Here is a 24,552-nt window from a genome sequence, read left to right as displayed (position 1 = left end):
TGGAGAGCAATCTATTGGTGGGCTCACATGTTCGGTTCCAGTCCTATTTAGCGACTCTGGAACTCAAAACGCCGGTCTTCTGGCCCACTGTGCGGCGGCAGGCTCCAGGCCGCAGCCGGTTGCTCGGTCGCTCGGTCTGGGCGTCTAATTGCTGGCTGGCTGCGTGATGCCGTGCTTCGGCCCTGCCTAGCCCTGCCTAGCCCTGCCTTCCCACACCTGTCTGCAGTCATCAGTCGACAGGTACATGTTGATCGTGATGGTGACGAGCCAAGCCCCGCCGAGCCCCGCCGCAGAGCCGAGCCGAGCCGGGCTCGTACAAGTTGAAGCTGATGACGGCGAACCACCCCAGCACCACCTCTTTCAATTAGAAGCGCACGCTTGCCGCCGAGCCCGCTGTCGATGAAGCGAAGATCGCCACCGCGTCGCCCCCAGTGCAGGAACACGACGTGCGACAGTCTACCAACCATTGACAGCCGGAAAGGAAGAAGAGCAGTCCACCGACAGCCACCGACAAAAATAACAAAAAGTTTTGAAACGAGGAGAACCAACCTGCAGGGAGAAAAACAGAGACAAACACGAATAGGACGCAAACATCAATGGGGGGGAAAACGTCAAGAAACAAAGTATACGACACAGCGAGAAAAACTCGCGAGGCAATAACATTCGATACGTCGAGCGAGATTCAGATATTGAGACTGGCGAGCAGTCGAACGTGAGGGAACTGCAGCGAGGGCGCCTCGCCTTTGGCAGCGTTTCCAGAACGCCGTCCCGGGCGCGCCATGGCGGTCCCATGTCTGGGGGCACTTCCTCTGCCGCCGTCTCGGGCAGCATGGCCACGGCGATGACCCAAATCGGGGCGCGTACGCAACGACGGGGTGCTAGACGGCGGCGGGGTGAGGCCGCGAGCCAAGCGCCTTGCTGCAGCAAGCGGTCGCCGAGGACACTCACTCGAGGCAGGACATGGCGTCGACGACGTCCTCGCAGCACACGGTCCAGGTCGGCGATGTGGCGGTGCGGCGCGAGTCTCGGTGCACCAGAGCGGCTGGCCAGCGTCTGGCGTCGTGGGGCGTCGCGGTCCGACTCGGTAAACCAGAGAGGCTTGCAAGGCAGCGACGCCGAAGCAGCCAAGGCAGCCAAGCCCGCGGTGGGGGCCACCTTGTGCACCTTGTGGCCCGCCTGCCTGCCCGCCCGCCCGCCGCGCTGGGGGCGGCGCGGGGTGGGGGCCGTAAGGGCCGGCGACTGGCACGCCAGAGAGGAGCCCGGAGGGGGAACGGCGCGGTGGGGGCGCGGAGGGGGCGGCCGGTTGGGCCCCAGGAGCAGGCGGGGCTGCAAGCCGAGCTGCAAGCCATGCTGCAAGCCCAGCCCAGCCCCACCAGGCCCACAGGCACTACATGAGGTCCACGCCCGCGGACGCCTGCAGCTCGCTGGCTCCGAGCGATGAGCCTTCGTCGCCGTGTCTCGCTCGCTCGCTCCCACGCGACCCCTCATGAGTGGCAGAGTACGCGTTGGGCGTCCCTGAGGGGTGCACGGAATTAGACAGCGACAAAAGCGCTGCCTTGAAGTAACGCTTTTTGCTGACTGTGGGCGGCCACTGCATCCAATCCAGCTGTGTCAAAGGCCTCCCTGAACGTCCTGGCGTTCTAAGACCCTGCTCTTTGATGCCCCGCCTCGGAAACGCTTTCATTATAGCCAGCGGGTTACGGTGTGATTAGGGACAGTCTGCAAGGCGGTGGGGCAGGGCAGTCGTAAGAGGCGGTGGACGATCGCCGTTACTGCATCCAAAGGGGGAAGGTTTCGGAGATGAAGCGTTGGGCAGCCCTTGTCACCCCTCTTTTGTTTTCCGCAGTGTAGAGGAAGACCTTCAGGAAGACAACGTCCCCACGCGTTAAACGCGAACCACCAATTTCGTGACAGTCATCACAGGTAGACGGCCGCGACAACGCAGTAAACACAAAATCTGTTAAAGATTTTAATTGTTTTTTTTAAGTATTTTGTTTTGCCACGTGGCGAAGTTCAAAAGGGTATTATTAGATTCCTGCGATGACGCGCAAGGGCACGACTCACCTGGAGGATGACTTTTCGTCTGCAGCGGTCAACAAACGGTTGCGAGTATAGCCCGGCGACGGTCAACCGATCCATCATACTTACGACATCTTCACGGTCGTTACCGCGCAGCTTGATTAAGGGACCTCCGGAGCCGGCCGGAACGTGCCTCTATCTTTGTTTTGCGTTTTGACGTCAGGGATGAAAAAGTTTTGGCAGTGTAGTGGTGCGAAGCCACGCGAATTCGGACGAAAAGAGCGTTCCACACGATTCGCGCGAACACAGTCGCTCTCGCTGCTGCCAGGAATACACTGGCAGCATTACCGTCTACATGGAAGCAAAAAAATTGAGTGCTTGCCAAAAAATAGGAAAAAAAATAGTTTTTATTTTTTTAATGAACAATGAATCCGAATGAAATATGGGCGGATTGGCCGGCATGGTGCCCAGCGGGCTGATTTCCCGCCTGATTTCCTGGATGCACGAACGCGGCCTGAAAACATGCCGGCGCCGTGGGGCCCGTAGCCCGTAGGCTCCGTAGGCCCGCCCTGCCGAACGCCTGAGCCGCCCCAGGCCCCCAGGCCCCGTGGGGGGTGCGCTCCCGCCGGCTCCTGCAGTTTGACTCCCAACAGTACGCTCCGTCGCTCTGTCTGTCTCTCTCGCTCCACTGAGGCCCTGGGGGACGAGCCGTGAGTGCGAGAGAGACGGACTATGCCCCCGCGTCACAATGACCTCGTGGGAACAATAATAGGCCAGGAAAGGGGGATGCCTTGTTTACATGGCAAAGACCCTGCCCCCTCCCCCTTCCCCCGCCCCCTGGCACGGAGTCCCCATCCGGCCCGGCGCCGCCACCGCGGCCGCGCGGCCCCAGCGGCCCCACAGAGTCTTCAAACGATCTCTGAAATGTTTGAAATGTGCGCGCACAGCAGTACAGCAGCGCAGCCATTGTGCGCACGCCTAGGGGCTCTAGGGGCGCGTCCACGATCTCAGAGGCGCGGCTTCGAGAAGGGGCAAAATGGGAGGCGCTTCCCGGTACTGCCCGTGCGCTGAAATCTTGTTTAGCTCTCAATATTTTCCTCCGACAACGGAACGTCCTGTGAGCGCGAGAGCGACAGGACGAAGAGAGCACTGTCACTGTCAGCAGCCTGCAGGCATGGCGTATCGCCGGACTGTGACTGTCGGAGCAGGCTACAGTCCTACAGGCGTGGTGTATCGCCGAGTGGGGCTCCGAGACGCGGTCGCGACGCGACCACCGCCCCCAAGGCCTGCTGGCGCGCTCTAGCGGCGGACATCGCAACTACGCGACTCCAGACACGCGACTCCCTCGACTTGTTTGGTGTGAAATTTTTTCCGGTCACAGGTTGTTATCTGTCGAGTTAGCATGCCCATCAAACACCATCATTTTGCCGATGATTTCGACCAACATTATATTTGGCCGAACCTGCTGCAGCACTCCCTTGCACACACCACTGCTTTGAGGTCCATGTTGGCCCTAACTGTCTTTTTCTAATGAAAAAGTGGAATCATTTGATTCGGCGCCGGGGAGATAGGCAACCCATCGTACGCAGCAAATTAGTATTGTGGTATAAGGGGCTTTTGAAAAAAATAGAGAGTAGTCTGATTGGAGTGTTGTTTTATTAACTAAGAGTAATATGCAATAGGACGGACCAATTCATAGGTTCACATAACTCCAAACATAAAAATATGTCAGTTCTAGCAATATAGAGGCAATAGGGCCTATATATGTACAGTACACAATGTAAAACATTTCATTGGCAGAATTTAAAATAACATGTGTTCTGAAGGATCATAATTATGAACAACATGAGAACTCAGAAGGTTTCAAAACTGGCAACATCTGATCTTGATACACTTCATTAGAAAATTGTAATCCACTTAACACCGTAAGGTGGCAATTCGAGTCTGTGTAGAAACTTTTGAGAGACTATTAAGTTTTGGCAAGAAGAGATAACTCACAAGACATATAGAACTTGGATACCACCTTTAGAAGATACAAATGATTATAATCATTTTACAACCGATGTTAGCAAATATTCAGTCAGAAAATGCACCAATACATTATACCCCACGAGTGCAGCAAAAATGTTGTCAAGAACGCATTTGTCAACAATACAAATAATCTTGTAAAAATATAGATCATTAAGAACTATAAACTTTCTTTCACTATTCAACATTGAAATACTTTATACCATCCAGGGCTTGTAAGAAAAATATTTAAATACTGAAAACAGTAACATTAACTTGAAACCCTTCTGAAAATTTACAAGAAAAAAAAAGCAAAAAAAAAAAAAAAAAGCATACAAACAATTTAAAAAAATTGTTTTAAAGGTAACCAGGGAAAGGAAGTTTCATAGATTGTAAAAAGTATTTCATTACATGATTCAAATTTAAATAACACTTTGTCTGATCTACAGATTTTAGCACTCTCTCTTTCTTTGTCTATCTAATAACATAAAGAAATGGTCTTCTTACCACTTACATAAATTCCAAATATTACCAATCATTTCCTTTGATTACTGTGATCCTTTCCAAGTTGTACATCAAAGGCACAACCAAACAAGACAAGGGGTTCTCAGACAAACCATGACGACACAGAAGAGCTTCAACCAGAGGAAAGTGAGCCAACGTGGTCCCTATCATAGTCATGCCAGGAATCAATTTGCATTATCAAAAATACATACAGGTTTACTGGTTTAAAAACTCTGCTCAGAATAGAAAATGGATGGCAACTTCATGTTTCTACACTTCCGAATAATTTAACCAAAACATTGGACATGGACTCAGACTTCCACTAATACGTAATTTAATCTTTTTGAATCACATTGCAGGAAGTGTTTCCCACACAAGCAAAGAATAAAACATGCTTATTTAATATTTAACAACCAACCATGCACTCATCAGAAATCACGTCAATCAAGCTTCGGAAGAACAATCACACAGTGAAAGTTTAACACTGGAATGTACATCTTTATCAATACAGATTCACTAGATAACAGCCAAATTATGACAAGATGAGAGACACAATATGATATGGGGGAAAAATGCCAGTGCAGCAAGAGTTAACAATGTGAATGTACACAGTGGAATTATGACTTGTACACAAAGTGGTCCAAAACCATTTAAAAAATGAATACATCAATTTTATGACTGCAGTGCTTCAAGAACTGTAAAGGCTGTAAGCCAATATTGTTGTTTACTTTAAAAACAACAAAGAGATCAAACTTTAAATTTTGAGAAAATGGATAATTAACTATATTATGAAGCAATGCAGTCATAAAATTGACTGAGATAAAAGTGATATTAATTAATATTACAAGACTGTTGGGTCATTCTGTAATATTTTTTATGTATGCTGAGAAGACAAAGTAACTTCTAAAACAGTGGCTGATCCAAACTACTCAGAATAGCTTTCTAACAGCTTTTCGGAAGCCTGGAGAACATCAGCACCAGTGTCTCAAAACTGCAATAGTTTTTCATTACACTAATTGTTAAGTGGTGCAGCATCATAATATGTTCTAATGGTTAAGAACTTAATAAGTACATTGCTTCAGCTGTCTTGACTCAATTAATAATTTTCCCTCTTTGGTACATACAAAGCAGAACCAAATGGTGCTTGTTTAAGTAGAATGACAGTACATTGTAACAACAAACTTTCATCTTTCTGAGCACCACAATAGTACTTAACATTACGTACCATTAACATTATATAAGTAACCTGCTTTGAAGACCTACACAAATTAATCACAAGGAAATGAGGAATACAGTACAGGCATAAAAATTCATTATCCATTTAACAATATGTACACATAAAAATATAAGTAGACAAGGTCCTTGATATCTCAAGATTGATAAGAATATTTAAAGTGATTTACAAATAACAACTACTTCATACTACATCATACTTCACTCTCACAACTCGAAAATGCTGAAATCATGGCAGTTGCATGTACCTCAATTCAATCATCACCAGTGACATAGTATATTGGGAAGTACCAAGCAATTAGAAGAGTTTAGGATACCCTGCTTCAGGGAGACAATGATTGTTAGAAAGCAGGACTTCTCCTAAATATCAACAACATAAATGTATAAGTTATGATTGGTTCATAACCAGTTGGTTCAGAATTAACTAATGTACTACCTATTGCTGCAAGGAATGATATGAATGTTCAAACCAGCAAACAGAAGACAGGAGAAAAGAAAGCTCAGGTAGAGCTTGTGTGTACAATTAGCTTAGTAATGACTTTCATAAATAAACAGTGACATATTTTTAGAATACTGATTGAAATTTAAACTTTTAACAAACAGTTGTGTAAAGAAAAGAAAACAACAGAGAAACTACAGCAACATAATAACTTAAAATTACATCAATATCACTGAAAATGAGCATTTATTTACTTTGCAGAAGGTGAGCCAAGTTGGTCAATAATACAAACTCACCTTTCCAGTGGTTCAAAGCTACCAACGTCTCAGCTCCAGCCAAACAATTTTGTTCGTTTGCGTTCCAAACTCTAGCAGTCTCTACAACGGAATCATCCGTCATCAGTCCACAACGACAGCATTCGCAGGTCGGGCAGCCAATCACAAGTGCAGCACGGCCTCCTCCTTGTTGCTGCCGATGGTGGTGACGGTCGTATTCATGGTCGTGTTCATGGTCGTGTTGATGGTGGTGACGCTCGTGTTGCTGACGGCGGGCACGTTGGCGGTGGACGACGAGTCGTCCAGGGCCACCCCCGTGAAGTCGACGATCTCGTCCTGGTCGAAGCGGTCCTCGTCCGAGCCCGTGGTGGCGGCCGAGAGCGCCGACTGCGTGGACTGGTGCGACCCGGACGACAGCTGCGAGTTCCTGGAGAAGGAGCCGCGGCGCGGCGCCGCCAGGGAGCGCTGGTTGGCCGGCTTCACCGTGATGATGAGGTTCGAGCTGTTGGCCAGCATCATGTCCGTCACCTGCACAGAAAAAAAATTAAATTAAATTTAACAAACAGAAGAAGAGAAAAACAAACAGAAAAGGGAAGAAACACAACCTGAATAAAATAACTCACATTGATACAAAATTATCTCAAAAAATTCTAACTTTACGAAGAATTGCTAAGACAATGAAGGAATTGTAAAATCTGCGAAGAAATTCCTCGTATTATGAAGCAAAATCCTTCGTAATACGAAGCAATTCAACAATGCCTTCCCTTTCTTCGTAGTTTTGAAGCAAATGCTTTGTAGTCTTTTGAGAGCGCAGTTCCAAAAAAAAAACAAAATGAATGATTGAATGGCTTACCTGGTCCAGCGTCTTGCCCGTGACCTCGATGCCGTTCACCTCGAGCACCTCGTCGTTGACGGCCAGCAGCCCCGTGCTCTCCGCCAGGCCGCCGGGGACGAGCCGCGAGATGAAGATGCTGGGCACCTTCTCGAGGCCGGCCGAGGTGACGCGCACGCTGGTGCCGTCGCGGATGTAGAAGCCCAGCGGCCGGTCCGAGCCGTACTTGATGAGCTTGACGCGGCGGCACGTCTCAGGAACCAGGTCCACGTCGATGATGGCCGACACCTGCAGCGCGAATAATAGGCAGAGGTCAGACAAATGATTGAAAATTGTTTCTAAATGAAAGGTGAAAAAAGTTGAAAAAAAGGCAAAAAAAAAATGAAACAGGTGAAAAAAAGTTTGGAAAAGGTTGAAAAAAAAAGTTAAAAAGTAAAAAAAATTCAAAAAAAAAAAATTGAAACAAAAAGTTGAAAAAAAAAAAAGTTTTGATTTCTTTCAAACATTTTTAAAAAAGATACGATCAAACTAAATGAAAAATGAAAGGTCGCGGAGAACTTGCCTGTCGAAAGTCATGGGGGTTGGAGATGGGGATGTACGTCTTGGAGGACTTGCCCGGGGTGCCGCCGAGGATGGAGGAGATGAGGTTTCTCGGCCGGAAGGTGCCATAGCCGTTCAGTTCCTCTATGCTCTCCCCTGCAACGCAAAACAAAACGCACAACGTCAGAACCGCGCGGGGCAAAGCTGAGTCGAGGGCGCGAGAACGGCGATCGGTTGAGGCCGTTCCCGAAGGCCCGAAGGCCCGAAGGCCCGAAGGCCCGAAGGCACGCCGCCAAAAGCATTCCGACGACGGGCAAGTCGGGGCACCGTTCCCGGGCCGTTCCCACCGACCCCACTTCCGCCAGCCCCTTCTTGGCCTTCTTGACCGCCGCGCCGCCGCGCCGCCGCGCCACGGGAGTCGTTCGTTGGCCCGGTCCGGACGGTCCCAGAGTCCGGGGCTACAACTTCATATTATAAACTATCCATCCGGCTACCTTCGGGAAAAATAAAAGGCGGCCTGTCCGTAATTTTACTGGACAGCAGCAGAAGGAAAAGGGAGAAAAAAGAGGATAAGGCTATTAAAGCCGCTCTGATTCGAGCCGCCTAGACCCCCCCCCCCCTTTCCCTCCTAGGAAGGGCCCTAGCCCAACGTCCTTCGCGTGGCCCAGGCCAGAGGCCCAGGCCCCGGCCGGCCCAGGCACCACTGGGCACCGCGCTGAAGACGCCTCCCCCTCCCTCGGCGCTCCTTCAGGCGTGGCGACCTTGCCACCACAGCGTTGCCGCGCGATATCCCACTGGAGCCTCCAGGAGAGTCACTGGAAAAGCTCTCCACGAGAGTCACTGGATAAGCTCTCCAGGATTGTCTCTGGAAAAGCTCTCCAGGAGCCGCTGGAAAACTCTTTACGAGTCCCGGGAAAAGCTCTCCAGGAGAGTGGCTGGCCACTTTCCGGTGTGCCGGCGCTTCGAGTGCCGCGCGGTTCCGCGGGCCTAACTGCGCGCAGTGCACTGCCATGGCGCCGAAAGGCAGAAAGGCGACGCCCCTGAGATAACGCGCGGCATGGCGGTGACACGGCCGAGGCTGCCCGAGGCTGGCCGAGGCTGCAGTACCGCGAAAACGCGTACAGGCGAGAACCACCAGACAGACACACGGGTCCAACACGGCACGGCCAACACGGCACGGCCAACACGGCACGGCCACGGCCGCAGAGATATGTATGTTCGGACGAAACCGGACCGCCATGAGAACACGGTGCCAACACCGCCCGTCCACCGTCCCGACGGACTCGGCTGGAGAGCCTGCGGCCAGGAAGGGCCGACGGCACGCATAGAAAAACGCTGTTGTACCAAACGGGCAAAATTCGAGGCGGCCTGGCCGGGAACACCGCGACTCCAACTAAGGCCGACTAAGTTAGGCAGTCGAGCCGGATGCCTGCACCGCCAGGGCAGCGCTCCAGAAGCCTAAAGGCCGCAGACACGTCAAATTTGGGGCCGGGCTGGACTTGCTGGACTCCAGCATGAGAGCGGAGAGCGAGAGCGACGCGCCAGAGGCCTCTGCCCGCTGCCGCGCCTCGGCGCCGCCATGCCGGCCGAGGCCACGGCCGAGGCCGCAGTCATTAGCAGCCCGTGTCTCTCTCTCTCTCGCACGCCTCGTCCAGCAAAGGGGTGCGAGAGAGACGACGCAAAGCCCGGCCGCCAAGCGGGCGGAGCGATTACGGCCCATCCCACGGGACCCTCCAGGACCCTCCAGGCTCCGTGACATCACTGCCTGGAATGAGGCTGACTCGACTCGGCGGGGATCGAACCCGCACCAGCTCGCGCCAGACGCCCAAACACAATCCTCGCCGCGCACAGTGGGCCAGAAGACCGGTGGAGGCGGCCAAACCTCTAGACGCGTTTTGAGCTGCAGAGTCGCTAAAGAGGACTCGAACCGAACGTGTGACCCCACCAATGGATTGCTCTCCGAACGAGGAATCCACTGGTGGGGTCACACGCTCGGTTCGAGTCCCACTTAGCGACTCTGGAGCTCAAAACGCGTCTAGAGGTTTGGCCGCCTCCACCGGTCTTCTGGCCCACTGTGGCTGGAACAATGCCGGCGCGGGAAGTAATCCAATCGGCGAGGCTCCAATCCGGCGGGACGAGGATTACCGCGCCATGACGCACCGAGCAGGGCAGGGCAGGGCCGGGCCGGCAGGGCAGCGAGGCTACGTCATCGTTCCCAGAGCCGCGCACGCCGCCGCTTCGCCTTTCACCAGCCATTCATTCCGGCGCGGCCAGCGCAGCGGACGCGGGTTCAATTCACGGCATCAGTTTTTTTAAATTTCCAATTTTCGCTCAATACTTTTTTCGATTGTTTTTTAAAGTTGACTATCTGGCGTTGCACCAAGACGGCAAGCAGTGTTTAGAAATGGCTCAGCAGCGAGCCGCATTGGGTTACAATGCGCGGGGGACTCGGCAATGGCTCGGCTGTGCCGCGGCCCGCGCCTACGAGGCTACGCGAAGCTCGGCGAAGCTAGGCGAAGCTAGGCGACGTCAGCAATAGCGCACCGCTCCGCACTGCTCCCCACGTACGCAGTGTACGCACACACTGCGACCTGAATCGCCAGCGACAACACACGACTTTACCAAAAACAACAACAACAGCGCCGACGCGGAGACCCTCCAGACGGGCCAGCCCGCCGCCACACTGGCAAATCCATCAAAACCAGAACGGGCGACGGAGGCCGGCACAGACCCAAAACCAAAGCCCGCATGGCGCGAGAGAGACAGAGACTCACTCCGGTTCACGTCCAGGCGGTCGTCGATGGCGAAGAAGATCTTGGCGACGCGGTGCACCGGGTACGAGCCCGCGATGTGCTTGCACATGCACCCCACCATGGCGGACGGCGGCAAGGCGGCGGCAAGGCAGCAGCAACCAGGGAAGCGGGAGCCGGCAGATCGCCCAAAACACAGTCACTTGGAAGGCGAGGGTCGCAAGTTCCGGTTTCCGGGAGGGCAGCGTCCGATCACGACCAATGGCGTTCCCGGCGGGGCTTCGCGACGAGCGGACGGGGCGGGGCGTCGAAGTGCGCGCTCGGGGACGGCTCGGCCGACTGCAGACGAACGCCCCAAACGCGCCAACCCCCTGGCCGCCACGCCGCGCACGCACGCTGCAGTGCAAAGTGTGTCGACGCGCGGTCAGCAGAGCGACTCGCCATTCCGCACAGCGCACTGCAGTGCACGTCGGTGCGTCTCTCTCGCACTCCCACGGGGCGCGACCACCAGTGCGAGAGAGACAGACAGACGCTGCGACACTGCGCACGGAACCGCTCCGCTGCACCACGAGGGCGTTCACCGTGCGCGACAATTACGCATCGCTCTCTCTCTCTCTCTCTCTCCTGCTCTCCCTTCCTCCTTCTCTCTCTCTCTCCTACAAGAGAGGCGCCTGCGAGGCAGGCCACGCGGTGAGTTTCGGTGCTCGGCAGGGTTGCCTACCCTCGACTCCGCGGGCGCTCCCTGCTGCTCCCTCCCCGCGCGCCACTCCACTGCACGTTCGACGTACGCCCTCCCCCCTTCCCCCACCCCCGCGGTGTCGCGCTGCCCGTGCCAGGTCCCGACGGTGCCCCAGGGCTGCCCCCGGCGACCCCGACACGGCCTCCCCGCCGCACAGTGGGCCAGAAGACCGGTGGAGGCGGCCAAACCTCTGGACGCGTTTTGAGCTGCAGGAGTCGCTAAACAGGACTCGAACCGAACGTGTGACCCCACCAATGGATTTCTCTCCCAACGAGGAAACCATTGCTGGGGTCACACATTCGGCTCGAGTCGCACTTGGCGACTCTGGAGCTCAAAACAAGGGGTACCCAACTCAAGATAATCATTACGCGTCTAGTTGGTAATCAGTGAAATAATCAACATCATCCAATGAAATGACAACCATACTTTCGCAGATTCAATCACTTTTGACCATTTTTGCGAGACAACTGCTTCGAAACTATCAGCGGTCAAAGCCTTCCCGAGGCGGGGCATGAAAGAGTAGGGACTTCAGAATAGTAAGGCGTCGAGGGAGGCCTTTGACCGCAACTAAATTGGATGCAGTGACCGCTCAAAGTCAGCAAAAACGGTGATTTTCTGAAATTCATTCACTTTTGACCATTTTTGCGAGACCACTGCTTCCAAACTATCAGCGGTCAAAGCCTTCCCGAGGCGGGGCATGAAAGAGTAGGGTCTTCAGAATAGTAAGGCGTCGAGGGAGGCCTTTGACCGCAACTAAATTGGATGCAGTGACCGCTCAAAGTCAGCAAAAACGGTGATTTTCTGAAATTCATTCACTGTTTGACCATTTTTGCGAGACCACTGCTCCCAAACTATCAGCGGTCAAAGCCTTCCCGAGGCGGGGCATGAAAGAGTAGGGTCTTCAGAATAGTAAGGCGTCGAGGAAGGCCTATGACCGCAACTAAATTTGACGCAGTGGCTGCCCAAAGTCACCAATATTGAATTTCCGACACTTTAACAGCTTTCCGCACAAATTTGGCAATAATCATTTCTTTTCGCGGACGCAACGCTGTTTTTTACTTCTCGGCCGCTCTGGGACTGACACATTTTTCTTTTGGTGCGTATCCGCCGGCCGCTGCGAGGCCGAGGGCCGCCGAGGGCCGTTCCCGGGGCCGCTTCGCAGAAGAATCCACCTGCTTCTCGGAAAGCGAAACCGACAACGAATGCGTCAGGGCACACACACGCACGCACACAGGCAGAGTAGTCGCTGCGGCATTCACACACTCACTCCTTCGGCCTGCCGGCATCGACTCATAGCGGCCGTGCTCTCTCTCTCGCACCGCCGCGGAGCGGGCCGTGAGTGCGAGAGAGACAGAGCGTGCGGAACCGGCCGGCGACTGATTCACAGCGGACGAGTCACGCTCACAATGGACCAGGAGGAGACCGTCAGTCGAGGTGGCGCCACTCTGGGCGCCTTTTTAACTCCATTTCCCTCAACGAGACGCGCCGCCACGCGCATGCGCGCACCAAGGGGCCGGCAGCTATCAGTTTGATTCGAGTCCTTCTCAAAGAGAGACGAAAACGAATCTCCAGTCGCTCCATCTCGCATCACCATACTCCGAGGGCTCGCCACGCCCGGCCGGCGGCCCGCTTCCGTCTCTCTCGCACTCGTGGGGCAGGCCGGCACGCTCCGCGGGTGCGCGAGAGACAGAGCGACCCATTCGGACGACGGCGCCATTCAAATCCCCAATCGGCATGGACATCTCTGCTGCCCGTCACTCCACGCGTCCGTCACGTCGGCGTCACGTCGGCGTCACGTCGCCGTCACGTCGGCGTCACGCGCGTGCCGAGCGTTACACAACGCGTGACTCACGTCGTCCAGCGCACGCCACGCCGCGGCCCGGTCACAGGGAAGGTCGCGACGGACAAGCGCTGCCAGCGCGGCCCGCGGCACGCCTCTCCAGGAGCAGACCGAGGCCGCTTTTCCGACACTTTGTTCTGGAGAAGAGTCTCACTCTGGAGTACAGAGGTAGCATTTCCGACACTTTTCCTGGAGTGGCGTCTCTGGTGGCTTCTCCAACACTTTTCCTGGAGAGGAAACTCACTCTGGAGTCTCCGTTCTGGAACAGCACTGCTTCGAGAACATTGGTTCCCGAGGAAGCACCTTCCGGCGCTCCACTCCGGGCAAGACGGAGGGCAAGAGGCTCGATCCCCTCCGGACTTTTCCGGGGGAAATCTGCCGGCCATCTTCCCGAGTGTACCGTTCCTCCGTTTCGTTCCCTTCGTCGCCGCCATTCAGGCCCGCTTTAGTTAAACAGACGACTCTCCCACGGCCCCGCCTCTGTTCCATATTTATCACTTGATGCGCGCCTCTCTCGCCTGCACCGCACTGCACCGCGCTGCACTATGTCGACTGCCTGGGTCGACTTGGAGCCGCGATTGGGCCGAGGCTCTGCCCGAGCCCATGGGACGCCACAGGCAAGGCGACAAATGCAAGTGCACGTCAAAAAATAATTTAATTTTTTTTTAAATAACTATGTTACGCAGAGGTACGCCAAAAAATTGGAGTAACTTTGGGCGACTTTGAGTCTCGCGACTCCTGCCCGAGGGAGACTCCTTGGAGACTGAAGCCAGAGGGAGCTGGGCGGGCACCTCCCTGTTTCCCCACTGGCATTCCTTCGAGCCCCGCACCGTGCCCTGCCTTGCCGTGCCACGCCACGCCACGCCCTGCCGCTCCCTTCTCCGTCGACTCCGTCCGCATTGCGACGTCATCCTCCGCACGCGATGCGATGAGCCACTCGCAACAAAACCAGAAAACCGCCGCCAGTTCACTTTCCTTGCCGCGTGGACAGACAGACAGACCGACAGACAGACATACAGACAGAGACCGACAAACTAACCCAACCGAGCAAAACATCGACTCCCTTGGCCGGGAGTCGAACCCTGGATCTTGCGCCTCAGCGAAAGCCTTTAGAGAGGACGACACCCTCCGCGTGGACCGACCCGGGCTGCGCGTGCCACGCCGCGCTACGCACGCGTGGGCGTAACAACCTTCTATTTATTTTCTCCCTCTTACGCGGGGCGGTGGCCTGTACGGCCTGCACGGCCTGCTGCAAGGCGGCCTGCACGAAGCCTGCTGCAGTCGCGTGACGCGGGCGGGCGGACGGACGGACACGCAGTCAGACAGACAGGCAGACCTCCCAAATAAATACATCATCAACGGAAAACAAAAAGCAATTTTTTAAAGATCAGTTTAAAAAAAGAGAACGAGAGCAAGATGAAGTAGAAACGATTAAGGGGATCGATACACCGGTCTGAGCCGTCAGAAGCAGCACCAATGGCATCAGTGGGGAAGAGAGAGGGAGGGGAGGGGGCCTGAAAGGGTAAAACGGGAGGGGAGGGGGGCAGGCAGGCATTCAATTAGGGAAAGTTTTACGTCGTTGCCACAATTTAGGCCCTGCCCATCATATTACCTAGGGGACTGCCGGCCAGCCAGGCAGCAGAGACTGGCAGAGACGAGCAGAGAGACCACAGGGACCTCGACAGACGAACTTCGGCGTGCGCGTGCGACTCGGCTTGGCTTTACCGCGGGGCGGGGCGGGGCGGGGCGGCAGCACACACACAGACGTGAGATGAACGTCAAGCGGTGGTCCGCCTTTGGCCCACCTTGGCACAGCCGAGGGCAGAGCTCGCACCGCGCGCCGCCGCGGCCCGCGCACCGCGCCCGCCCTCATGACCGTCAAGACAGTCAACAAGCTGCCACCGAATTCGCCCGGACAGCAGGGCCCGCCGGCTGGGGCACGCACACACACACACACACGACACGCCCTGCACTGATGCCCACAGCGCGGCCCATCCCACACACGCACACACAGACAATGCGCCGCCTGCTACACATGCACGGCGCGATGCGGGCCCCCCTGGGGGGCAGGGCACGGCAGGCCGCGGCAGACCGCCACCCCCGCTCCGTCTCTCTCGCACTCACGGGGCGGGCCGGCGGGCCGCGGCGGTGCGAGAGAGAGAGACGACTCGGCCTGCAGCGCCTGCAGCTCGGCACCGACCGCCATGCCCCCGGGCGGGGCCCCGGGCGGGGCACGGACCTCGGAGGCAGAGCCTTGGGCAGAGCAGCCCACACTGCCAGCACACGTCCCGGAAAAGCCCTCTCTCTCAACGGGAAAGCTTGCTCGCGGAAAAGCGAGGCGCGCGCCAAAACAACCTGTGCAGACGCTCCGGGCGTTCCGGCCCGCCGCGGGGGGGCGGAACAGGCGGAGGGGGAAAGGGGGGGGGCGTGGACTTCGCTCCGGCGCGGCGGCACGACCGGGCACGACGCTCGCTCTCAGCCAAGGCCGACCGGCAATATTGACACACATTCGCGCAAATACACCGCAAGCAAGCGAATCGATGAATGAATGAATGAATGAATGAATGAATGCGGACTGCGTTCGGCGGCGCAGTGTGCCATAGGTGGAAAATTTCGACATGTGCAGCACGAACGCGAATGTATGCACATGGTATTCTTAAACGTGCCTCTCGCTCGCACACACTCACAAACAAACACACACGTGTATTTACCACACACACACACACACACACACACACACACACACACACAGGTGCCAATAAGGCGTCGCTCGGTCCGCCACCATGCGCGCCGTGGCTTCAACAGGTTACCGCTCGGTCCCTGTTCCGTCGTCCCCGCCAGTCACCAATAACTTAATTGCAGCCTTTCACAACCCGAACCGAGCGGACCCAGCGGACAGCGCTGCAAGCAGGTTGCCCCGGAAGGTGTCCTCTAGGTCGGGCGGGCGGACGGACACACAGACAGACAAACAGCGGTAAGCCCGGGGTAGAAAAAGAAAATGCGCCAAAGGTGAAAAAGGAGAGGATCACTTGTGAGTGGGATTCAACGAGGGTCACCACACGAGAAAAAAAGGACCGACACGACGGAGAGGGAGAGGATCAAAGGATCAGCCCGCGAGGCAAAGCCAGGCAAAGCGGAGTGGAGAGGATCACCGCGGGATCGCGCCACCACGCCCCACTCGGCGGCGCGCCGCGGTGCGCTCCGCGGGCAAACGGCTTGCGTAATACACCGCTTTAGCAGCTTTGTCCGTACACTCTCAGACAAACAACGGAGTTTTGTCCATACACTCTCAGGCAATCTGAGCAAAGGACTACGACGAAGATTACCCGTTTATTGAAATCGGGCCGTGCGTGTGACCTCACCGCAGACAGACAGACAGACAGACTATCGCCTTTCAGCATCGCGGCCCAATCACCGCAGCCATCCCATTCATACCGGCGGGTCCAGTTACCAGTGCAGCGCCTGCGTGCGCGATGCGCGATACCAACCGCCGGCCGGGCAAGGCAGGCGGGATCAAGGTGGAGAGGGCAGCCGGGGAACAATTGGAAGGTGCACACGACGCAATTAAAAAAAACAACAAAGCTTTTTTTTTTAAATAAAAAAATTCGAATGAAAAAAATGGTTTTGAAAAGAGGAATTGGACAATTTTTCTTCGCCACCCCTCATTCAAAAATTGCTTAAAAACCATTATTCTTCTTAGAAAGCCTGACGGGGTCTGCAGGAAAAGCGGTTCTTTTTCGCAGTGTGTACCCGAAGCCTGTTCATAACGAGAGGATGGCGAGGGGCTTGACGATCGAGTCATTACCAGGGGCCAATCCGATGCAACAGCCGATGGCCTGCGGATGGCACCATCGCAGCACATTGCAGCCCGGCGCACGGTGGGCCAGAAGGCCGGTGGAGGCGGCCAAAGCTCTAGGCGCGTTTTGAGCTCCAGACGAGGGGGAATTCACTCCCGAAAATGGGCAACCGACTATTACCTTCCGAAAGTATTACAGCTATTACCTTGGCATTACCTGCAATTACGCCATTACCTTGGTATTACGACTATTACCTTGATAATACACCCATTACGCGGCAAATACACCATAATACATGGCAATTACACAGCAAATACTCCATAATTCATGGCAATTTCACAGCAAATAAACCATAATACATGGCAATTGCACAGTAAATACACCCTACTACAGTGCAAAGAGGGAATTTTCCTTTACTTTGGGTCACTATTTGCATCAGGGCATAGAGTATCTACGTGCGACAGTAGCGCTGCGGGCGGATAAATTGCGAAATATTCACAGTAAACAAAGCTGACAGGCAGAGGAAATTTTTGTTTCATGGTGGACGGTTTGCATGCATGATGCAGTATAAAACAGCAATGATATCACAATAGTTTTTATAATTCCGTGTATTGTTTGTGAATAAAAAATCTTTTGAGCTTCTCTGCCTACCCCTAAAATCTTACCAAGAGTCTGTGACACCTCATGTGTTTATGTCTATGGTACTTCACTGAATGTTTTACGCAGCCATATAGTGATTTTTTAATATTATTTGTCTAGGTGGGATTTTAGTTACATTACTTGAATTACATTACCTGATATTACTGTAAACCTCAGATTTGTTGCATTCGTTTCTATAGGTGTGGGTTGTGCACAAATAAATTACGACTGAGGGCATCATAACCTAAGAAAGCACATCGACCCACAAAAAATTTAATTTTATAAAAAGGAAGCATTTCAGTATGCAGTGTAACATCTAAAAAAATTATTCGAGTTCTATTATTAAGAGGTCTGACTAAGCATGTCCGAGCCCAAGGCAAGGTTAGAAATCCAACGTGCCTCTGGATACCATGATGATAGATACCAGGGGTCTGTAAAGTTAATCCATGCGCATGGATGCTCGCATGCATGCATGCATGGGTCGCGGATCGCCATGGAATCCATATAGAAAGGTGTTGTTTTCATCCGACAGGAGTTAGAATGACATTTTGTCACACAACAATGCTCGGAACATATTGGCATACAAGATAAAGGGCAGTTTGGAAGAGCACTAGCGACAAGGCGGGAGTGCGTGCATGCATGCACGCAAGCGTCGGTGCGTCGCGCTGAAAATACCACTTTAAAAGCACTGCAATCAATTCTGACACATTAAGGTCTAAAAACTTCTTCTTGGGTCACGCCAGATGGAAACAATAGCCTTCTGAGTGGATTCCGTAGCGATTCGCCACCCATGCATGCATGCATGCAAGCAAGCATCCATGCGCACGGTTTAACTTTACAGACCCCAGAAGATAAGTCTCACGTGAAGTAACAATATTTCAGCAAAAAGTAAGACGGAATGCATGGAAAATTAGTCTGGGATGAGACTACAACAATTCTTGCAGAACGAATACGCTAATTGCGTTACTCACTGATGGGAAGCAGCCAGAGCCAGGCTGGCGGTTTGGTTTGTGACGCTCGTCTCACCGCGACTCCAGCCTCCCCCACCCCACCCTACCTTCGGAGGGAAGGGCACTTCCACGGCATGGGGGTAAAACGCACATACTCAGCCACCGCGGTCTCTCCCGAGAGACTCCCTGAAGCGGTCGCAAGCTTCAACGGAGGCTTTTCTTTTAAAAAAATGTGCCAATTACTCATCTAATACACCCTATTACACCAATTATAGCGCTAATACGACGCAAATACCACTATTACCAGTAATTACGGCCATTACGCAACTATTACCTAATACAGGCAGTATTACAGACCAATTACACACCCGACAACCGACTAATACCTGAGTGAATTCCCCCTCGGCTCCAGAGTCGCTGAATGGGACTCGAACAGAACTTGTGACCCCGCCAATGGATTGCTCTCCGAACGAGGAATCCATTGGTGGGGCCACACGTTCGGTTCGAGTCGTATTCGGCGACTGTGGAGCTCAGCTTTGGCCGCCTTCACCGGTCTTCTGGCCCACTGTGCGGCGTGCTGCGATGTGCTGGACGACATGTGCTCATCGCGTTATGGGACTCGCCTGCCTGCCTGCCTTCCGCGCGATGCTCGACCAGTGCGCGACGCGCGAGGTACAGTCACACCAATTAGCAGTGTCCCTCTCTCTCTCTCGCACCCCTCACGGGACGCCCCGCGAGTGAAAGAGAGAGAGACAGAGCGCCGTCGTGCGGCCAGCGCGGGCCAGCGCCAGCGAAGAGACGGCAAAGGTCACAATCAATTAGCCACAGGGGGGCCGAAAAGTGAAACAAGGCGAGACCGAGCCGCCTCACCTCGGGGACTCGGACAGAGACAGGCTCAAACTTTTTCTCCGATCCTGCCTTTTTCGGAACGGTGGCGGCGGCCGGGGGCGGGGGGCGGGGGGCGGCGGCCGGGGGGGGGGGCGGCGGCCGGGGGCGGGGGGCGGCGGCCGGGGGCGGGGGCCCCTCTGCTGCGCGCTGCTGCGCGTTGCGGCGCATGGAGCCCGCATGCACTCAGGCTGATGCCCAACAGTGCTATCACTCTGTCTCTCTCGCACTCATGGGCCGTCCCGCAACGAGTGCGAGAGAGACACTCGAAGCGCCGCCGTTCAGCCAGCCTAGTCATGCCTGGACAGTGTCCTGGGCACACCCACCCGACGCAACAACCACGCCACTGCGGGCAGGGCGGCAGGAGTTACCGCCGCGCGGGCCAGCCTCTCTGCCTCGCGGACAATGCGACAATGGAGCCACGGCGCGGCGTGCTGGCGTGGCACGGCGTGGCACGGCGTGGCGGCCCACAGCCAAATTCCACATTTCCAGTACGCAAGTCAAGGCAGCGCTTCGAAATTCAACGTCCAATCGCTGGGCATCGTTGCGGATGATCATGGCGGGGTCATCGCCGGTGATCATGGCGGGTGATCATTGCGGGTGATCATTGCGGGTGATCACTCTGTTCATCATTGTTGCGTGGAATGCAGCAGTGATTCACGCCCAGCGCGCATCCTGGCTGGCCGCTCAATGCCGGAAGCCGTCCAAGTCAGGTGGCCGGGCAGACAGACGGACGGACGGACGGACGGACGGACGGACGGACGGACAGACCGACAGGCGGGGCGTCGCACGCCGAAGACGCCACGCGAGACGACATGACGACGCCGTCCTCGCCGCGTCACATACCACTGTGGCTTCTGACAATGACCGACTACCTCGCAAAGAGAACTCGGAACGCGCAGTTCTGTCGCGTTCTGTTTGAAAAATTAGGCCACACCGCTAAAAATAAAAATACTCGAAATTTTTTTGACGCTTCAGCGGTCACGAGAGCGACAGCGTGAAATTCAGATTTCCCTAAATTGCAGACATTTCCTTTCCTTTCTTTCGACGCGTCTCTTTCTCAATCATCTCTTTTTTTGGGCTCGCAAATCGTGGCCACTTCCACGTCGCAACAATACGCATGCAACACTTTGGCCCCGACAATGCCAGTCCAGCCCTGGGCTGCCCTGGGCCAGCAGCCCCCCTCCAACGACACCAGTTAGCCAGGCCAGCGCGCGGAACAGCCTGACAAAAGCCGGCCCGCCGCCTCCGAAGAGCGTCGCTCTGTCTCTCTCACTCACGGGGCGTCCCACGGCGGGTGCGAGAGAGACAGACAGCGCGAGCCGGCAGGGGAGCGGCGCAGCCCTCTGGAAAGAGGGGGAGGGGCACCAGCGGGCACCACTCCATCAAGGTCCGGAGGAAGAGGACGACACACTCGCCACTTCCGGTCTCAAAATAGTCCCGAAATCCTCACCAGATACAGTGCACCAGATTTAAAACTTCACAAAAGGATCGAGAAAATTTACTGCAAAGGATACAACTTGGCCCAATTTTCGTTCGCAAATAGTCAAACAGCACTGCTCATTTTTTTTTTTGTGAAATTTAAATTTGAATTGTTATTTCTTTGTGGTAACGTTTTACTAACCGACTCAACTCCCCTGACAGTGGCGGCGACGACGCGCTAGGAGGACGTCCTGCCATGAGACAGAGAGAGAGAGAGAAAGAAAAAGAGAGAGAAAGGACTCGCCACTCTCACTTTCAGAGCCGCCGCGCCACGCTAGAGTACGCCACCAAAGCACAACCGCCACCTCACTACCACCACTACGTACACCGCTGGTGTGCCGCCGTCTTGCTCGCACTCGCAGCGCCCCAGGCACGCCCCAGGCACGCCCCAGGCACGCCCCAGGCACGCCCCAGGCACGCCCCAGGCACGCCCCAGGCACGCCCCAGGCACGCCCCAGGCACGCCCCAGGCACGCCCCAGGCACGCCCCAGGCACGCCCCAGGCGAGGACGCCCAGGCACGCCAGGCAACCGGCGCCGCGGCACGCCAGCAAGCCCTGCACGCTCGTACGCCCAGGCACGCCAGGCACGCCCGGCACGCCAGCACCCCAGGCACGCCCGGCCTGCGGCACGCCCCAGGCACGCCCAGTCCGAGGGGCGAGAGAGACGAAACGCTTAACGCGGCGCGGCGGCAGAGCAAGCCACTTGCACGACTTCGATTAGCCGGGGAGACACGCTGCGGCACTGCATCGACATCACCTGTCGCTCCGTCTCTGTCGCACTTGGCGGCGCCCTCCGTGAGGGCGCGAGAGAGACAAACCGCTCTCCTGGATCGCTCGGCAGGATGAAAAAATGTAGTAACGAGCAGGAGAGACAGAGAGGGAGGGAGAGAGAGAGGGAGGAGGGAGGGAGAGAGGAGGAGGGAGGAGGAGGGGAGGGAGAGGAGGGAGGGGGAGGGAGAGAGGGAGGGAGAGAGGGAGGGAGAGAGGGAGAGAGAGAGCAGGGGGGCAAGGGGTGTGATAGAGAGAGGGAGAGAGAAGGGGCCACTGCACCCTGCCAGCCCTGCCGATAACCACAATAACGCCGCTGCATCGCCTGCTGCCCTGCCCTGCCCTGGCTGCCGCGCTACGCCACGCCGTGCCGGCGAAAGCTTCGGCTTTCGAGCCACGCGACACGACGCCGCTCCAATGCGTCTGCCAGGCAGTGCCCTGGCAGCCAGTGCACCGTGCACGCCAGCAGCCAACGGTCAAACCGGATAATTACATAGCGCCCCCCCCCCCCTTTCCACTTCCGAAGAGCAAAAAAAAGCACTGCATGCGGAGGGGAGGGGGAAGCGCACCGCGGTGGGGAAGGGAGGGGAGGATATTCAAAAGGATATCAAAATACACACACAATAAAGGCCAACTTACTCTTTACCTGAGCCTCTGCCCAGCAGGAAGCTCCAGAGAGGGGAAAGGGGGGGATTAAACCCCTGTGTTTGTCCGCGTCTTGTTTCGCTTTTTTTTCGATCTAAAACCTGACACACTAGTCCTCGAGGACGCGTCCTTGACCCCCAAGGACCTCGAGGGACGCGCAGACAATCGCAGACACGCCCTCCGCGAAGCAGGTGCCGCGTAGCCGCGGTGCAGCAGGACGAGTGGAGCGAGGCGGCGAGGAGGCCTCCACACACACGCACACACACACACACAGACTCGGCGCTTCGCTGCGCGCTGCGCGTCACGGTGCGACACGGGTGGGGTTCGGGGACCAGGTCCTGTGAAGGCTGAAGGTCTGCAACCTGTCGTCATACTCCGGCTGGCTGGCCGGCTGTGCTCACGCGGCTCACGCGGCTCACGCGGTGACGAGCCGAGCGCGACGCACGCCGCACGCGCAGCCCAGCCGAGCCAGCGGCAGGGATCCGAGCCGGGCCGGCCGAGTCGCTTATCAGGGGAACCTGGCGTGCCTTATCAATGGGCGCGGCCAGTGCCAGTGCCTACACTGCATCGACAGTGCCGAGAGGGTCACAGGGTCAACGCACCTACGGCCCTGCAGGCAGTCCTGCAGGCTGCAGCCCTGCCCACTGTGCAGTACAGTGCCACCACTCTGTTCTGCTTGTCAACAAGCCAACGCAAACAACCAGGGGGCAGCGCAACGCAGTCCGCCTCCCCACACCCTGGATCGAAATCCTCACCACTTTCCTCACCCGTTTCAATATCTCACAAATAGTCCATGCAGTCAACGCCCAACTGATCACTGTGACGGAAGCTCACTCAAAACTGCGTCTATGTACAGAAACAGCAATCTCACTGAGGTACTCACCTTTCCGTTGTATGATGACTCTGAGAAGCGGTCTTGCATTCATGAGAGCTCTTCCTAAGTTGTCGTCATTATTAATGGGTAGGAGATCCCCATCCCTGGGATCCGTGTACGAAATGAGGAAAGGAACGTCTGTAAGTCTGTGGAGTTTCTCCACAAGATTTTTGAAGTCCTCATATCGACTAGCCTCATCTTTTGAGATTGAAAATCTGCGAAACTCTGCATCAAACTGGGGTAACAGAAAATGACCAGCTGAATTAGTATACAGTTTCGTTCAGAAAATATTAATTCATACATGAATGGTACTCGGTTAGAACAAGGAACACACAAGCATATTATTCTATCTGACTTTACATGAATCACCATTATATAAATTAAAACAGTAAAAGCATTCATAAAAATTTTAAGACGTCAGGGTGGGTGCTGGAGTTTTTAAACCACCATTGAAGCAGATTACAGGTGAGACTTGAAGGTTAGGAAATCTTAGTAAACACTACTGGTAAATGACTTTATAGAAAGCACAAACGAGTCTTAAGTGTAGTTCAGATTTTGAATTCCGTCCCTCAACATCAAAGGACCATATCAAAATTCCAATCCAAAACCTGCTCGATGGCAAAAATAATTTCTTTGAGTCTACACAATACTACTGGGCCGGTTGCAGCAACCCGAATTCTCGGCTAACAGAAAGGACACCTTCAAAACAGGCCCCAAAAGTGCCAAAGAAAAACGCGAGCTAAGCGGCCGAGAAGTTAAATCAAGCAGGTCAACGAGTAGCAACACCTCGAGAGAATCTGAGTCAAGCCGTGTGTCTAATTGCTCATTACATAGGCCTAGGTCGGCCTGCCTCTAACCCACCTTGCTCTTCACCTCCACTTGGGTACTGTCAACTTTGGCTACTGACGATTTAGAAATCCTCGACATGGCGAACACATTCACACTTCACACTGTTCGGACGCGTAATTTCGAATTCATAGTAAGCACAGCGAAGCTAAAACAACACAATATCCTTAAGTACTCATTGCAGGCTACGGGAGCCACTTTTTACGTCGAGCGATGTACACACACTGACGCAGTGCGCTGCGCACCGCGGCGGCGTGACGTCACAGCCTTCCCAAGCACGGCCCGCTAGATCGCCGCGGCTCGGATTCCTCAGCTCATGGCACTCATGGCGCCAAACGTTTCCGGATTTGAGTCATCGTTTCGAACGTTCAAACCACTCCTTGTGGCGCCCAAAACTTTGTCACATATTTCCAGTAGAATTCTGCTTTAATTTTCAGCGGAAATGAGTAAATTGGTAAATTTTGAGCGCAGTCGGCAAGGGACTATAC

General features: G+C 54.8%; 2 protein-coding genes across 5 annotated transcripts in view; both read right to left on the bottom strand.

The window, feature by feature from the left end:
- LOC117647533 (serine/threonine-protein phosphatase 6 regulatory ankyrin repeat subunit A) overlaps window positions 1-1,105 on the bottom strand; it is a 29,543-nt gene extending 28,438 nt beyond the window's left edge. Inside the window, exon 1 of one of the 2 annotated variants that reach the window (XM_034389341.1) lies at window positions 949-1,105. The gene's annotated coding sequence lies outside the window, so the exon portion shown is untranslated. The remainder of the gene's footprint in view (window positions 1-948) is intronic. The other variant, XM_034389313.1, reaches the window with a different exon arrangement.
- Window positions 1,106-3,656: 2,551 nt separating this feature from the next.
- Window positions 3,657-24,313, bottom strand: LOC117649396 (partitioning defective protein 6). 3 transcript variants are annotated; one of them, XM_034392118.1, is made up of 5 exons: window positions 24,080-24,313; window positions 23,228-23,453; window positions 7,872-8,005; window positions 7,331-7,597; window positions 3,657-7,005 (listed from the first exon to the last, which is right to left on the bottom strand). In XM_034392118.1, exons 1-5 carry the CDS (start codon window positions 24,143-24,145, stop codon window positions 6,640-6,642), a joined length of 1,059 nt encoding a protein of 352 aa, XP_034248009.1. In that variant the 5' UTR covers window positions 24,146-24,313; the 3' UTR covers window positions 3,657-6,639. The 3 variants fall into 3 exon arrangements, with proteins under 3 accessions (XP_034248009.1, XP_034248027.1, XP_034248016.1); XM_034392136.1 differs by lacking the exons at window positions 23,228-23,453; window positions 24,080-24,313 and adding exons at window positions 10,624-10,741; window positions 10,774-10,929; XM_034392125.1 differs by lacking the exons at window positions 23,228-23,453; window positions 24,080-24,313 and adding an exon at window positions 10,624-10,929.
- Between the last annotated feature and the right edge of the window lie 239 nt (window positions 24,314-24,552).

This window comes from Thrips palmi, unplaced genomic scaffold (genome assembly GCF_012932325.1).
Source record: "Thrips palmi isolate BJ-2018 unplaced genomic scaffold, TpBJ-2018v1 HiC_scaffold_10, whole genome shotgun sequence".
Lineage (NCBI taxonomy): Eukaryota > Metazoa > Arthropoda > Insecta > Thysanoptera > Thripidae > Thrips > Thrips palmi.
This window is presented reverse-complemented; position numbering and strand designations above follow the sequence as displayed.

Bases quoted from the DNA above. Each gene is read 5' to 3' on its own strand.
- LOC117649396 (XM_034392118.1), bottom strand. From the start codon at position 24,145: ATGTCGAGGATTTCTAAATCGTCAGTAGCCAAAGTTGACAGTACCCAA. The intron at 8,006-23,227 runs GTGAGTACCTCA...TTTGCGTTGCAG, and splicing joins AGTCATCATACAACGGAAAG to GGGAGAGCATAGAGGAACTG. The intron at 7,598-7,871 runs GCAAGTTCTCCG...TTCGCGCTGCAG, and splicing joins ACCCCCATGACTTTCGACAG to GTGTCGGCCATCATCGACGT.